The 15,516-nt window shown below is 39.1% G+C and overlaps 1 protein-coding gene across 2 annotated transcripts in view; it reads right to left on the reverse strand.

Annotated features, from left to right (window-relative positions):
• dbnlb (drebrin-like b) overlaps positions 1 to 15,516 on the reverse strand; it is a 31,118-nt gene that overhangs the window by 8,420 nt on the left and 7,182 nt on the right. Inside the window, exons 5-11 of one of the 2 annotated variants that reach the window (XM_082188754.1) lie at positions 14,528 to 14,674; positions 9,755 to 9,832; positions 8,232 to 8,383; positions 7,732 to 7,786; positions 3,050 to 3,118; positions 2,315 to 2,429; positions 916 to 1,008 (exon numbers count right to left, since the gene is read on the reverse strand). In XM_082188754.1, the coding sequence (XP_082044880.1) occupies positions 916 to 1,008; positions 2,315 to 2,429; positions 3,050 to 3,118; positions 7,732 to 7,786; positions 8,232 to 8,383; positions 9,755 to 9,832; positions 14,528 to 14,674 (709 nt within the window). The remainder of the gene's footprint in view (positions 1 to 915; positions 1,009 to 2,314; positions 2,430 to 3,049; positions 3,119 to 7,731; positions 7,787 to 8,231; positions 8,384 to 9,754; positions 9,833 to 14,527; positions 14,675 to 15,516) is intronic. The other variant, XM_082188755.1, reaches the window with a different exon arrangement.

Below are 15,516 nucleotides of genomic sequence, written 5' to 3' on the forward strand. Positions count from 1 at the left end.
CAGAGCTGATGATAATCAGGTGCGGGTGATCTAACAACACAGTGGATATAAAAGAAGCAAAAATAACATGGCTTGCTCTGCATCTTCCTCTGAACACGAGTGGAGAATATCCTCTCTCTCTTTATCACAATCCTTCCACTATCGCAGCACGTCAAGCGCAAAATGGGTTAAGACATGCTTTTTAAAAACATGCATTGCATAAGGGTGCAAATACCATTAGACTGACTACTGCAAACCTTATTAAATCACAATGCATGATGCATGAATTCTCTCCTCACATACATTTAGCATCTGAAAGGGAAACTCAACCACAAAAACAACCCTGTTCACACCTTTTCATCACTAATATTTCACTGCGTGTCTTTAGTAAATCCTGACAGTAGTTAACGTCAAAAGAGTTAGTAAATCTAGCCCTTTTTCTTCTTGATCTCAATACATCTTGCTTTTAAATCTGTTGCTCGCACAAAACCATCAGAATGACTCCAGGAGACTCGAAGTGAAGCGCATGAGGATCGACTACTACTACCGGTATGATCCTTTGAAGCTTGAATGTGCCTGTCCTTCACTCACTTGCATTGTAATGAAAAGAGTTGCCATGATACTCTTCAAATATTCACCTTTTGTGTGAGGTGAACTGTTCCTTTAAGTGCACAAGGCAAACACACAGCAAGCTGTTCAGACACGCTCACACACTGAAAATCAAATCCAAAGCCCTTTATATTGAGGTGTAAGGTAGAATGATACAGCAAGCATGAGGAAAGTGGTTAGATGTTAGTTGAAAGACATGAAAGCACCACACAAAGAGGCAGAGAGTGAACGTGTGTGTGTGTGTGTGAGAGAGAGAGAGAGAGAGAGCATGGAGATAGATAACACACCAAACCTTTCCCAGTGTGAGATAAGTGTGTGTTTATGTACCTCTGGCTTGTAAAGGTGAGGCCTGACGCACAGGAGAGCGAAATGGCTCTGGGTCACATGACTGCTTGGACAGAAAAGGGCTGTTCAACCGCCCTGAGACACACAGAACAAGAGAACGACAAAGAGAGAAACCCAAGCTGACAGATGGCTGACGGTGTTAGAGACCACAAACATTGTTTTAGACAGAAGATCTGCAGGGCGTTTAATGACAGTGTCGAGTTCCAGACAGACGAACATGGTTGAAATGGCCGGAGAAAAACGGGAGAATGGGAAATACCACAGAACATCCAACATTCAGGAGTTAGCCGTTGCATGCGCCGGAAAATACCTCCTATCTGACAGACGAGGGCATTCCTTAAACGTGTTTGAAAACTACATGAAACATGACCCACACAGCAATAGGGGAAGCTAAATGGGAAGCTAAATTTAACATGCAAATACTGTGGCATTTAAATAAAACACTTCCTATAGTGTAAATTGTGCTTGTAGAGATCTTATCAGGACGGCTAATGTGCACATTTCAAATCAGACAGATATACAGTATAAAGCTTAATATTTATAACCACTAATCATCTCAGTTTGTATATTCTATAGTTTTATTCTATATATTTATACAGATTCATTACCATACATATTTCTTTTTATTAAATAAACTGTTATTATATAATAATAATATACTATATATTCAGATTTTTAAAATAAAATACTACAAATATAAATGCATAACGTCTCATAATTTAGAGTTATATATTTACAGTTACATTTGCCCAGATGTACAACTATATATATTTTTAAAATATATAACAATACATTTAGTTATATAACAATTACACCCTACAAGTTTGATTAAACCATCAAAATATGTGGAAAATATTGTATATATTTTTTTCAATATTTTAAATATGAGGGAAGGACAAAACACTAAACTTGGTTAAGGTGTTCATCCGACAAAATTATTTTGTAAAAAAGGCACACTACAGCTACAGGTTTTATTTTACTATGCAAAAAATAAGTTATTTCATTGGTTCTCTCGTTTTTGATCAGATAAATCATATTTATACAAGCAGATAAATAATATACTGATATACTTTTAGATTTTTAGATGTTACATTTCTTTATTCTCTTTTTATTCTCTTTATTTATTAGTATATATGTTTAAAGTAGCAAAAATAGCATGTCAAAAGTACTTAGGTATGTGTGAACCCAATATATATATATATATATATATATATATATATATATATATATATATATAAATATAAATAAATGTATAGAATAATCAACATAAAATAAATAAATAATTTTTGTGTGTGTATGCGTGTGTGTGTGTGTGTGTGTGTGTGTGTGTGTGTGTGTGTGTGTGTGTGTTGGCTAAAGCATGTGAACAGATAAATGGTACCTGGTTTTGGACTGAGTTGAGAGTTGTCTTTGTTAGAAGTGTTGATTCCCATTTCTCTCTGTTTGAACATTTCTCTGGGATTAACGGAGCGCTGGGAAACGAGAGACGCAGCTTCCTGTTACAAATACACACACACAAACATTAAGTAGCCAGGAGTATCACGACTGATAACACTGATGACAGTAAATGGAGAAGATAAAGAGCCAGGGATCCAAAGTGGTTATATACTGAAAGTGGAAAACAGGAGAACAGCGAGAGAACTAGGCTAAATCCCAATCTACAAACCACCCATCCTAGAGTTTAAGTACGCGTGACTGGCATTATTGCATCCCGAATCTACATAATGTCAAAAATAGCATGTCAAAAGAATATATAATAGATGTTTACATTGCATCATGCACGCTTTTGTGCTTATATTGCCAAAACAAGCACACTGGTTTTCTGATACGCGTTATCAAGATGTAATTTCATGACATTTTAGTATTTTCCAATGCTTCATACTTATGAGTGCGTATTTTACCAGTGGAGAGCAAATGTTTTTACAAACACTGTATTGACAAATTAGCATTCATGACCGGAACCAACAGGTTTATAAACTGGGATTAGGCCAGAAAAGCTGTAAGTCAGACTCAGCAGCAAAGGACACTACCACAACTGTATAAAGAAAAGAGTTAGAAAGTTAGAAGTCCATCAGTCCAGGGCCAGAAGAGATGTTTGATGCTTCCTCACACTCACGTTGGCTTTTTCCACCGACTCTCCACGCTTAAAGGGTTTCTGCTGCGCCGCCTGCTTCTCCTCCTCCTCCTGATGGACAGCAGCACACTTTAACTCTTACATACTTCATTCCGTTACAAAACCTAGTTTTGAGGTTTTATATTACGTCTAATAAGATGCTTTCTTCCAAATTCTAGAGCAGAATTGCATGTATTTTTCACGGAGCTCAGATAAAAATCCACAGAAGAAGCTGGACATGAGAAAAGTTGAATATATAAATATACTTAAAGGGATAGTTCACCCCTTTTTCAAAAAAGAAAATTAAAATCATAATTTACTCACCCTGGTGTTGTTCTAATTCCGTATGCCTTTTTTTCTTGTATGGATCACAAAAGGAGAAATAAAATGTCCAGCTCGTGCTTGTCCATATAATGGCAGTGAATAGCGACCAGCATTAAGATTTAAAAACTGTTCAGAGAATGATCCCATGCAACATGTGACGTATGTTCTGGGGGTTTACGATAGGATTTAGTGAAAAACAAACCAAAATTGAATGTATTATTTAAGGAAAATCCTGAGCTTGGCCATTGATCTTCTGTGCCCGACTGCACGTTCGTGAAACTCTATTAGCGCCACAGTTCACTCCGACTCACACAAGTTGTGAGAAATCAAGATGAATCAAAATGCAACATTAAAAACAATCCATGTACTTTCTTCTCTGAGGTGAATATATCTGTTGTGTTCGTCGTAACAAAGTTATTGCTTTCACATCTCGACTGTCATCATCAGACAAACAGAGATCCGGTCCGGAGATATTCAACTCAGTGAAGAAACTACACGGCTACTTTGACGGATGCATTGTATTACTTGTTAAGTATTTATTAATCTTGATTTCTCATAACTTGTGTGCTTTTCCTGGGCGAGCTGGAGCGACTGCGGTGCTAATAGAGTCTTATTAACGCACAGAGGATTTTCGTTTATTAATACATTAATTTTCATGTTTTTTTTTACCAAATCATATCGTGAACCCCCAGAACACTTGGAATATGCACGTCACATGTCGGATGGGATCATTCTGAGAAACTTTTACATCTTTTTAAAAGAATTGATGCTATTCACTGCAATTATATGGACGAGCGCGAGCGTGACAGTAAAAAAAAAAAGAAAGGACAAACACCAGTGTGAAATGAATGACGACTTCATTTCCATTTAAAAAGGTAAAGATAAAAACAACGAACTAACTAAATTTAACTATTTCACCAGCCATTTGACAGCGGTGAGAAAGCAGGAGTGCAGAAAGCATCTGATCATAGTGTTGTGGATGTGTTTGCACAAGCTCTGCAATTCAGCAGTCCAGTCACCTCACGTTTATTTATATAGCACTTTCCACAGTAGATTGCTTTAAAGCAGCAGCTTTGCAGTATTGAACATGAAAAACAGCATCAGTGTTGCTAGAGTAGTTGCTAGTTAGAATTACAACTTTAGTTTCTTTTATAAAGCGGCTCTTCAGTGTTTTATTCGCATCGGACCTCGACGGACTGAACAAAAGAAATGAACCGGAGAGGTTTCCATGTCAAAGAAGGAGGAGCCTCAGAGACACACCTACCCATTACATCATCACCACAGACCAATGGCAGTTCGAAGGAGTTTACCTTTGGCAAGCTGCTTCAAACCCCAAACGTACTTCATTTTGGCCTGATTTTGTCCGAAATGACGTCACATTCTTCGATTTCGCTCAAAGTATATGTAGTAATTAGTGTATTTTACTGTTAGCTTAGCAACATGCTAACACCAAACTATACTAAAATCAATTGTGAGTCGAGTCTCCTGAGTGCTTCTCGCTGAGTAGTGTTATTTGTACGACGCACAGAGCTGCGACCCCATGTCGACCATTCAAAATTGATCACAAATTTCCATTTCAAGCATAGCGAATAGCGATGTATGAAGCACAGCTCACACAGAAGTCCCTTTCAAACCAAGCAGCTTTCTGCTGGCCAGAGCAGCGAGTTCAAACTGCGTGGGGAAATCTCTCGCTCTCACAGGAAATCACTGGTCATGCTGATTCCTGTTGAAATGACTGGAATTCGCCCACAAAAACTTGCCAATATATTGTAAATGTGACCACGCCTTTTAAATGCAGCTGCGTACGTACTCAGCAAGGCAGCTCACAAGGCTTATTTACCTCATAAATGAGGGCTTTGCATCAAAACCTGCTGCGATGCTAACACAGAGAGTATGCTATCGAGGTAGGTAGGTAATATCAGTCGTGATTTCTGATGTAATCAGCTTGCAGATCGGGCCCTCGGACCTGTGTGAACTGTGCATGTGTGTCAGTCTCCTGTGCTTATGGCCTAAACACAAAACCACAGATGCTGCAGGTCACATATTTCTGTCACAGCGAGTATATTTTGGAAATGTGGTTTGAAGATTATCAGTGTGGACATAGAAGTGTTAAGATGATAACTGAAGAACAGTGGGTTCAGACAACCACACTATGCTGAAAAAAGAGAAGTTGTTGTTGTTGTGGTCATTGAATTATAGACATTAGACAGGATGACATGCACTGGTAGAATTGTGACTATGATAATGATTGGCTATGGTGTTTATATCAGGGTTGATATATTTACGTGGCTATTAGTGGGACGGACTGCTTTGTTTTCTCTACATGTGAGATTGACAAATAAACACTTTTGGGTAAGTTGCTCTAAAAAGGTTATTATTGCAAGCTACTAATTATTACATCACTGTACTAATTACTCTCTCTGAAAAGCATTGCGTTACTAATTACTTTCTAAATCCCTTATCAACCTCGACCAGCTCAACAACACAAGGATAGACATGAAACTGCTCTTTTGATTCTTTCAAATGAATAGTAAAAAAATAGCATAAATTATTCTTGATCTGGCCAAAGTATTTAAAGGGAGGTTACATTTTAACACGTTAAATGTTACATTTTGATGTTAAATCCACTCTTGTTTTATATTAAAGACAGTTATTAAAGTCCCCCTGTGAAAATCCAGCTTTTAAATGTTGTTTATATGTCTATATGGTGTTTTTAATGTGCTTTAAGACAAACCATGTGTAAATTCATAAGTCGACACCATTGCTGAGTATTTTCTCCTTAAAACTGCAGTGAATCAAAGACAGTCTCAAAAACACGCTTTGAAATCGCTGGTGTTTCTGACGTCACAAACTACCTTGTAACCAATCAGATCAACGTGTGATCGTCAACCAGTGGATCTCTGAGCTGAGTGAGTGAGTGGAGGCGGGGCTCATTTGCATATTCATAGAACCGCGAATACTAAATGAGGCAAGGGTGTCGAGTTACAGTCAAGATATTTTAAGGCATGAAGAAATTTTTCAAGGGAAAATCTTTTAAATATGTAATTTTGGTGATCAAAGAAGATTTTAAGGGGGAAAATAATTTTCTACAGGGGGACTTTAAATACTTAGTAATGCATTACACCCAACACTGCATATAAACATGGAGTAATGCGAAAATATAAAGCGTGACATGTTCCAAATAAGTCGAGGTGAGAAAGAAACCTGTACATTTTGCATTTTTCTCAGAATCATGACTTCAGATCATCGATCTGCTCATGAACATATAGAGAAACTTCCTGCTTTACGACTGATCAGACAATCTCTTCTCGTCTAAGTGGGTGGATTGTAGCCAGAATAAATTGCTAATCAGATTTGAATGCCTAAAAGTGTTTTCAGAAACAAGAGATTAGTAAATTCTTCTAAACTCCTCCTCAAATCCTGTTCTTGCTAAAGAGTGGCGCAGGTGTGACGTCACTTTGTAGGCCAACCGGTTGTTCGCATCACACTGGTTCCTTCCACAAAAACCCAATATGGCTTCTCCCATAGGCTTTTGGATTATCGTTAAAAACAAGCTCTGTGTTCAACAACAAAAGTTGGATACTTGCACATTTTGTCCATCAAGATAATTAGCACATATGAACACAACTTATGAGCCTAAATGCAGTCGCCAGAAGTAAAAAGCTAAACGAACTACACCAAGGTAGTCAACGTCACCATCACTAAACTTCCAACTCTTTCCATTTTTATCTAAAAACATTTACCCAGAACATTTGAGTTAGAATAGTTTATAAAAGCACAATTATTAGCGTAACGAGGCTGTAACAGGACTGAGATTAGCTGTTCGGCATGACGACGTCTAATCTACTCGACAGCCTCTGTAGTCCCATTTAGCCGCTTGTTAGCAACCGCATTTTTCCAAGACACGTAACAGCTTAAAAAAAATCATAAGTGGGGGAATAATGATGTATTTTATGTCGTGGAATAAAACGTGAAAGTGTCTTGAGCTTGTGTTCACCACAGACCTTACTTCAGCCATTTAACCCATTCAAAAAACCCATTGACTTCGCGACGATGAAACCGGAAGTGCTAAAATGCTAACTAAAATACTGCGTTTTGGCCAACAAAGTGATGTCATACCTGCACCACTCTATATTAGTTTGATTTGAAAGTTAATCAACAGTCTCCTGATATTGATATATGCAAAGAGTGACAAAAGTAGTCCAGTGTGTTTGTGTGCTAGCATGAAGGCTTCAAACATACTGTGGCTTCTCCACAGGAACCGTGTCAGAACATGTTCAGAGTGGAGATATGTGGATTTAAATAACCCAACAGGTGTGTGTGTGTGTGTGTGTGTGTGTGTGTGTGTGTGTGCCGCTTACCCACTGCTGTTTCTGCTGGCCTTGATTATCCACGTCCTGCTTCTGTTGGTACTTTCTATTACACAAACACATTTACACTTAGCAGGCGCTATTCAGTCGGCTCGTAACTTTATATCAAAGCGCAACATGGTTTATAAAATTGTACGATTTTGTAAAAAGGAATAGTAAAAATGACCCTTGCTGATCTCATTGATAGTCCACCAAAAAATTCAACTAAACCTGTGTTGTTCAAAACCTGTATCACTTTCTTTCTTCTGTGTAACACAAAAGAATGTTTTGAAGAATATTGGCAACCAAACAGTTTCGGGTCCCATTGACTTCCATTGTATTTTTTTGTACATATAGTGGAAGTAAATGGGAACCAAAAATGTTTGGTTGCCAACAGTTCCACAGAACAAAGAGAGTCATACAGGTTTGGAACGAGTGAGTAAATGATTTTTGGTTGACCCATCCCTTTAAAGACCCTGAAACACACGAGACGTTTATCTGAGCACACTGACCTCTGTTCATCGATCTCTGACGCTCTCTCTTTGGCTTTCTTGTCCCGTAACTCGGCCTCCTTCACCTCTCGGTCCTTCCTCTCTCTTTCCAGCCGCTGCCTCTCCTCCGATGCCCTTCTCCTCTCCTCCTGGATACGCTTCTCCTCGTCTTTCTGAGAAAGAGACAAAAGCATTGAGCTAAACAGAAATAGTTTAAATATAAAAGGCAGAATGACAATATGGTTGTATGATCATGAAAAAACGAATTATGTAATATGTAAACAAATCTTGATTCTCTTAGCAATATCACACAAGTGCTGTTTTTGTCCCAAATAGCATGAGTGCAAATGTGATATTGATTTTATACAACAGTTCAATAAATAAGAAGATAATATTGTTATATGTTTTGTTATGGTCTCAGTTTTGCCAATGAAAATATTACTTATAAAGCCAGAGCAGAACTGTTGTAACACACAACGGTGTTTCATTTCTGAATGAATCCGCCTTTTGAGCGAATCAATCGTGTGAACTAATGATTCAATGACTCATTTATGAAGAGAGCCATTTACTTCATTCCTGAATGAATCAGCCGTTTGAACGAATCAAATAAATGACTCACTCATTTACCGCCACCTACTGGCAGTTTTAGTATCTTATTTAGAGAATAACTTCATATGTTTTTTGTTTTTTTTCAAAAAATATTTATTTAATTTACATTTAGTCGTCTTCATGTCATTTTAAACCTCTATGACTTTCTTTTGCAGAACATAAAAGAAGATCTTTTGAAGAATGTTGGTAACTGTTTTGGTCTGTAAATATATTTAATTCGGATGCAGCTTCTGAAAAAACAAATGTATGGCCATTATAGGCCAAACATTTATGTGTAATAAATCAAATCAAATATTTCTTCCTAAAGCTACTTTTTGTAATGTCTATTTGATGCTTTTCTTGTTTCACACAATAATAATAACAACTTTAAATGATCTTTTAGGAGTAATTTCTCAGGCAAATTTGATGTGCGATTAATTTGTGATTAAATTTAAATTTGTGATTAATCGGCACATCACGTAATTAATTAGATTAAAACTTTAAAAGCTTGACAGCCCTACATGAAATAATTTTAAAAGACAAATTCACACCATGAACAACTTCTTTTAAGAAGCAGGATTCCCAGAGACAAAAAAAAAAAAAAAAAAACTGGATAAATGAGGTAGGCTAATTATAGAAATGTGATTTCTAGACTAAAAGTCCCGTAAATGAATAAAAAAAAATCTACACAGGGATTTATATATATATTCCAAAGAATATACATTTTTCTATTAATGACAAACTCAAAAATATGGGTATGAGTACGAGTAAAAAATTGTGAGTAAAAAATATTTTTCAAAGATTATATCCTTATCCAGTAAATCATAAACTGGAAAAGTAATGAAGCCTTCAAATATTGGAGTCAAAAAGCTTGAGAACTGCATTAAATGCTTACGGTATTTTGTCTGAGGCAACTGCACTACATACGCAGAAACTCTGAACCATGTGAGCATTACCTCTGCTTGGGCCCAGAAAGTGTCTTTGTTGGTTCTCTTGATTTCAGACATGGCGTTAGTCTTCTGGTAAACAGATCCCTGTATGGAAAAAACAATGATTGGTTAATTATATCCAAGTCCAGATGGAATTCTTAGACGTTGCATTTTCTGTGCTGATTTCAGTGGAAAGGTTTTGTGGAATGAAACTGAACATATTAAAATATAAGCTCTCACAGCTTCTGCAGGGGTTAAAACAAAAGCAAGACTAACAATACATCAAAAAGATGTTTACTCATTCCCAGTGTACCGTAGATAAATGACTCAGCTCATTTAATTGCAGTTTGCTGGGTCATTTGGAGCTCAGCAGAGAAATTATTCCAAACAGTTTTCACATTCCCAGCATTCTGGCTCCCTCCCTGTGAATCTCCTGACACAGCACTGTGAAAGAGCGCTCGAGATAAACATGCAGTAGGCTGGCACTGACCCGGACACCACTGTGCCATCATCACAAGACCTGTCTGATGCCTTCTGCTTACGGACCCACGATATAACAGCCAGCATATCGGTGTCGGACGATATCTTAAAGCCGATAACTAATGGATTATTTCCTTCAAGCTGAGACACTTCAGATGTGCACTGTGTTCAACATGATGGTTTTGAGTTGCTTGAAATATGATTAAAATCACTTCAATAAAGGCAAATAAAGTTCAGCGCAACATGTGCACCAATCTGTCATATACTGTAGGCTACATAAAATTATAATAAGAACATTATAATTGTGCGTTTGGGACATGGATTTAATGTTTTAGTTTGTTTGTTGTTGTAATCAGGCTCTCTGGAAATTTGGATTTAGATTTATCTGCCGATATATCGGTTATCGGCTTTCAAATATAAAGAATTATCGGTATCAGCCAAAATGTTCATATCGATGCACATCCTTACTTCAGCTGACAACTACACTTACCAAAGATTAAAATCTCTTTCAGAAGCAGTGTAAAAATCCAACTAGATCACATGCACTCATGACTACAATGATGGGTCAATAGCCGCTTTCCGACCAAGTAGTTACAGGAACTTAGTTCTAGGAACTGTCCAATTTTAAACAGTTCTAAGAACTACTCTTCCCCAAACTCGGTTTTGCTGTTTGCGTTCGCACTGGCCAAGTGGCCATAGGAACTGGTAGGAGGGGTAAGGGAATGGCCAAGTGGCCATAGGAACTGGTAGGAGGGGTAAGGGAGTGGCCAAGTGGCCATAGGAACTGGTAGGAGGGGTAAGGGAGTGGCCAAGTGGCCATAGGAACTGGTAGGAGGGGTAAGGGAGTGGCCAAGTGGCCATAGGAACTGGTAGGAGGGGTAAGGGAATGGCCAAGTGGCCATAGGAACTGGTAGGAGGGGTAAGGGAGTGGCCAAGTGGCCATAGGAACTGGTAGGAGGGGTAAGGGAGTGGCCAAGTGGCCATAGGAACTGGTAGGAGGGGTAAGGGAGTGGCCAAGTGGCCATAGGAACTGGTAGGAGGGGTAAGGGAGTGGCCAAGTGGCCATAGGAACTGGTAGGAGGGGTAAGGGAATGGCCAAGTGGCCATAGGAACTGGTAGGAGGGGTAAGGGAGTGGCCAAGTGGCCATAGGAACTGGTAGGAGGGGTAAGGGAGTGGCCAAGTGGCCATAGGAACTGGTAGGAGGGGTAAGGGAGTGGCCAAGTGGCCATAGAAACTGGTAGGAGGGGTAAGGGAGTGGCCAAGTGGCCATAGGAACTGGTAGGAGGGGTAAGGGAGTGGCCAAGTGGCCATAGGAACTGGTAGGAGGGGTAAGGGAGTGGCCAAGTGGCCATAGGAACTGGTAGGAGGGGTAAGGGAGTGGCCAAGTGGCCATAGGAACTGGTAGGAGGGGTAAGGGAATGGCCAAGTGGCCATAGGAACTGGTAGGAGGGGTAAGGGAGTGGCCAAGTGGCCATAGGAACTGGTAGGAGGGGTAAGGGAGTGGCCAAGTGGCCATAGGAACTGGTAGGAGGGGTAAGGGAGTGGCCAAGTGGCCATAGGAACTGGTAGGAGGGGTAAGGGAGTGGCCAAGTGGCCATAGGAACTGGTAGGAGGGGTAAGGGAATGGCCAAGTGGCCATAGGAACTGGTAGGAGGGGTAAGGGAGTGGCCAAGTGGCCATAGGAACTGGTAGGAGGGGTAAGGGAGTGGCCAAGTGGCCATAGGAACTGGTAGGAGGGGTAAGGGAGTGGCCAAGTGGCCATAGAAACTGGTAGGAGGGGTAAGGGAGTGGCCAAGTGGCCATAGGAACTGGTAGGAGGGGTAAGGGAGTGGCCAAGTGGCCATAGGAACTGGTAGGAGGGGTAAGGGAGTGGCCAAGTGGCCATAGGAACTGGTAGGAGGGGTAAGGGAGTGGCCAAGTGGCCATAGGAACTGGTAGGAGGGGTAAGGGAGTGGCCAAGTGGCCATAGGAACTGGTAGGAGGGGTAAGGGAGTGGCCAAGTGGCCATAGGAACTGGTAGGAGGGGTAAGGGAGTGACGCAAGCACGGTGACTTATTTTGACGGCGCGACGGACCTTTATTTTGGCGGCGCTGAGAACGCCAGAGCAAACAATGCTCGCATTCTCTGTGTTTATTAGTTAGCGATCTGTCTAACAGTACTGTTTAATATGTTATTAGATAGAACTGTTATAGAAAGTAGACAGTATATGAAAAAAAGGTTATTAGCCTATGCCGTGTGGTTGATGTCCAGTGTTGCTAGCTGGGCAGATAAACATAATCATGTTTGGCTTGGTCCCCTCAAAGTTGCGTTGGATTTTCTCTTCAGCATAAAGGTTTAGAGACCCATCTATAACTGTTTTCCATGTTTGTATAGTTAGTTTATGGAGTAAATATATAGGCTATAATCTGTGTGTTTACATTCTAGCTGTTTTAAAAATGGCGGATGCTGGTGTTCCGCGAGCGTTCGGTCATCAGCGTACACTAACGTCACGGGTAGTTCCTATAGTGCTGGTTTAGACCCTACTCTGAAGTAGGACCTAAATTAGTTCCTCCAAATGGAGTTCCTAGAACTAAAATCGTTCCTAGTTCCTGCGGTGTGAACACGCCGACATCCGGGTACTTTAACCAATAGTTCTAGGAACTGTGAAAAGGATCCTCCGGTCGGAAAGCGGCTGTTAGTAATGCTACTCTTAACTATTTTGCACCAAAAACTGCTTTACTAAATGGCCATTTCCTCTCTGACCGCTGGTATTAAACAGGCTGTTTGCTACTGTACCTTCTGTAATTAAATGACCTCTGTTATATGATTAGCCTCTTCAAAAAGAAATGAAAATCCTGTTTTTCAAGATGAACGTACACTAAGATTCAAATAGGATTTTTTACAAATATTTTTAAAAGACGTCTCTTCTGCTCAACAAGGGAGCATTTAATTGATACAGTAATATTGTGGATATCATTACCATTTAAAATGAGTGCTGTCACGATACTGGAATTTCAATCTTCGATACAATACCTTGAAAAATTTTGATATTTTTGATACCACGGGGAAAACTGCCATTTAATCAGCCATACAGATAATTTGTTATTATCTTGTAATTTTTTGATAATTTGGGTAATTTTGTTGCAATAGCTTACACACGACACAGGGAGGCTTTCGTTGAAACTAAACTAAATTTACCAAAAAAAGACAAGTAAACTGTATGAAATAAGAACAAATAAACAAATTATAGCACAAATAAATACAATAGAATTAACAGACAAATTAAACACGGCTTTAGGTTTTTCAGGTTGGTCTAATAGTATTCAGATAAGAAATTATAATCAGATGTAAAATAACACTGGATAATCTTCATTGTAAAAATGTTATACAACGTTATGCTTACAATTAAAGTTACAAAAGTTATTCAGACAAGATCACCGAGTGATTTTCTCTTTGTCTTTTGTTCTTTGATTAACATGACAGACGGCAGCAGGTTTATTAGGCTGCTGTCACTTTAAGAGCTAACGCACGGATCCAATATACTGATACACAACATGAGTTTTCTTAACAATTCATGTTCCAAAACTGACTGTATTTACCTGAATACTTGCCAAGACAGACATTTGACATATTTTTGTTTATGTTTAGGTGCAATAAGTGACGAAAAATAACTGGAGAGGCGGCTTTATGACAGCACCACTTATATCAGTGTGTGGCTTTTGGTGTGAGCACGAAACCTGCAGGAATGAGTAAGATTTTGCACAATACAGCACCATAAGACCGGAGCAAATGAGACAGTTGAGTGAGAGGAGGCGGGTGTGTGTCAATGCGCAGCTGGTATTACTGATACTAGCGATATCGATACTGCAGAAAAGGAGCATTGGAACCATTTCAGTATCAATACATATCGAAATATCAATATTTTTGACTACACAATTTAAAAGAACTGTTTTCTATGTGGATATATTGTAAAATGTAATTTATTCCTGTTATCTAAGCTGAATTTTCAGCATCATTACTCTTCAGAGTCACATGATCCTTCAGAAATCATTCTAATCATTATCATCAATGTTGAAAATAGTTGTTGAAGTTGTGCTGCTTAAATTAATGTAAACTGTTGTACAGCATTTATTTGAAATAGAAATTATAACATTATAAATGTCTGTACTGTCACCTTAGATGAATTTAATGTGTCCTTGCTGAATAAAAGTATTACTTTCTTTAAAAAAATAAAATTGTGCTGAGCCCAAACTTTTGACCAGTAGTATTTTCATGTTGTAGGACTGGAAATAAAAGCTGCACTGGACAGTGCTCTGGTGCATGATGTGCGTGACACTGACCACAGGCCCCTGCGGCCCGGCGTCTCTGAAGCGATTGGTCTCTTTGTGAAAGCTGTAGTTGGCTCCTGAGGCTTTAGCCACTTTCTGCATGATGGTGTCAGGCTCCGCGTCCTCCTCCGCACGTGCGTTTATCGTCACGTGAGCTCCCTGCAGACACAGAGCCATCAGTTTAGTCCCACACACAAAACACGTTTTCAATACTCGATTAAAACATGCGTATGAAACCATCAGATGCAAGCATCAAAATTCACAGTCTGGTTATGTCGCCTCTTAAATGCCTCATGTCGCCTCTTAAATGCCTCATGTCACATCTTAAATGCCTCTTATAATTCCTCTTATGTCACCTCTTATATGCCTCTTATGTCACCTCTTATTTTGCCTCTTATTTCACCTCTTAAATGCCTCATGTCGCCTCTTATAATGCCTCATGTCACATCTTAAATGCCTCTTATAATTCCTCTTATGTCACCTCTTATAATGCCTCTTAAATGCTCTTATGTCGCCTCTTATGTCGCATTTTAAATGCCTCTTATGTCGCCTCTTATATTTAATTAAAAAAATTTTTTTATAACTGGATATTCCAGTCAAACCAACACTGGAATATACGACAATACTCTCTGTTGACGCATGTCGGACTTCAATTATTTGACCCGCTTAAAAGCATATACCATCAATTAACAACCTCAGAGCTCACAGTAGGTCTGTCTTTACAGGTTCACAGTCCTCCTCTGAAAGTTATCATTAAAAATCAGTTTCCCTGTGGAGAAAATAAATGGAGTTTTTACTTCCACAATGTGACTATTGCACTCTCCTGACTGCAAGTTTACGTTCAGATCTCCCTCCATCCAATCAACAGCTGATGGATAGAACCATGCCACTAAAACTGATACAAATGCCCTCAAAAGTCAAGTTATGAAAAATGCCTGTTCTTGTTCCTGTTTTATATTTATAACATGATATAATTAAGCAATATCACACAAGCAAGACTG

The sequence above is a fragment of the Leuciscus leuciscus genome (genome assembly GCF_965113295.1).
Source record: "Leuciscus leuciscus genome assembly, chromosome: 13".
In the NCBI taxonomy this organism is placed as follows: Eukaryota; Metazoa; Chordata; class Actinopteri; order Cypriniformes; family Leuciscidae; genus Leuciscus; species Leuciscus leuciscus.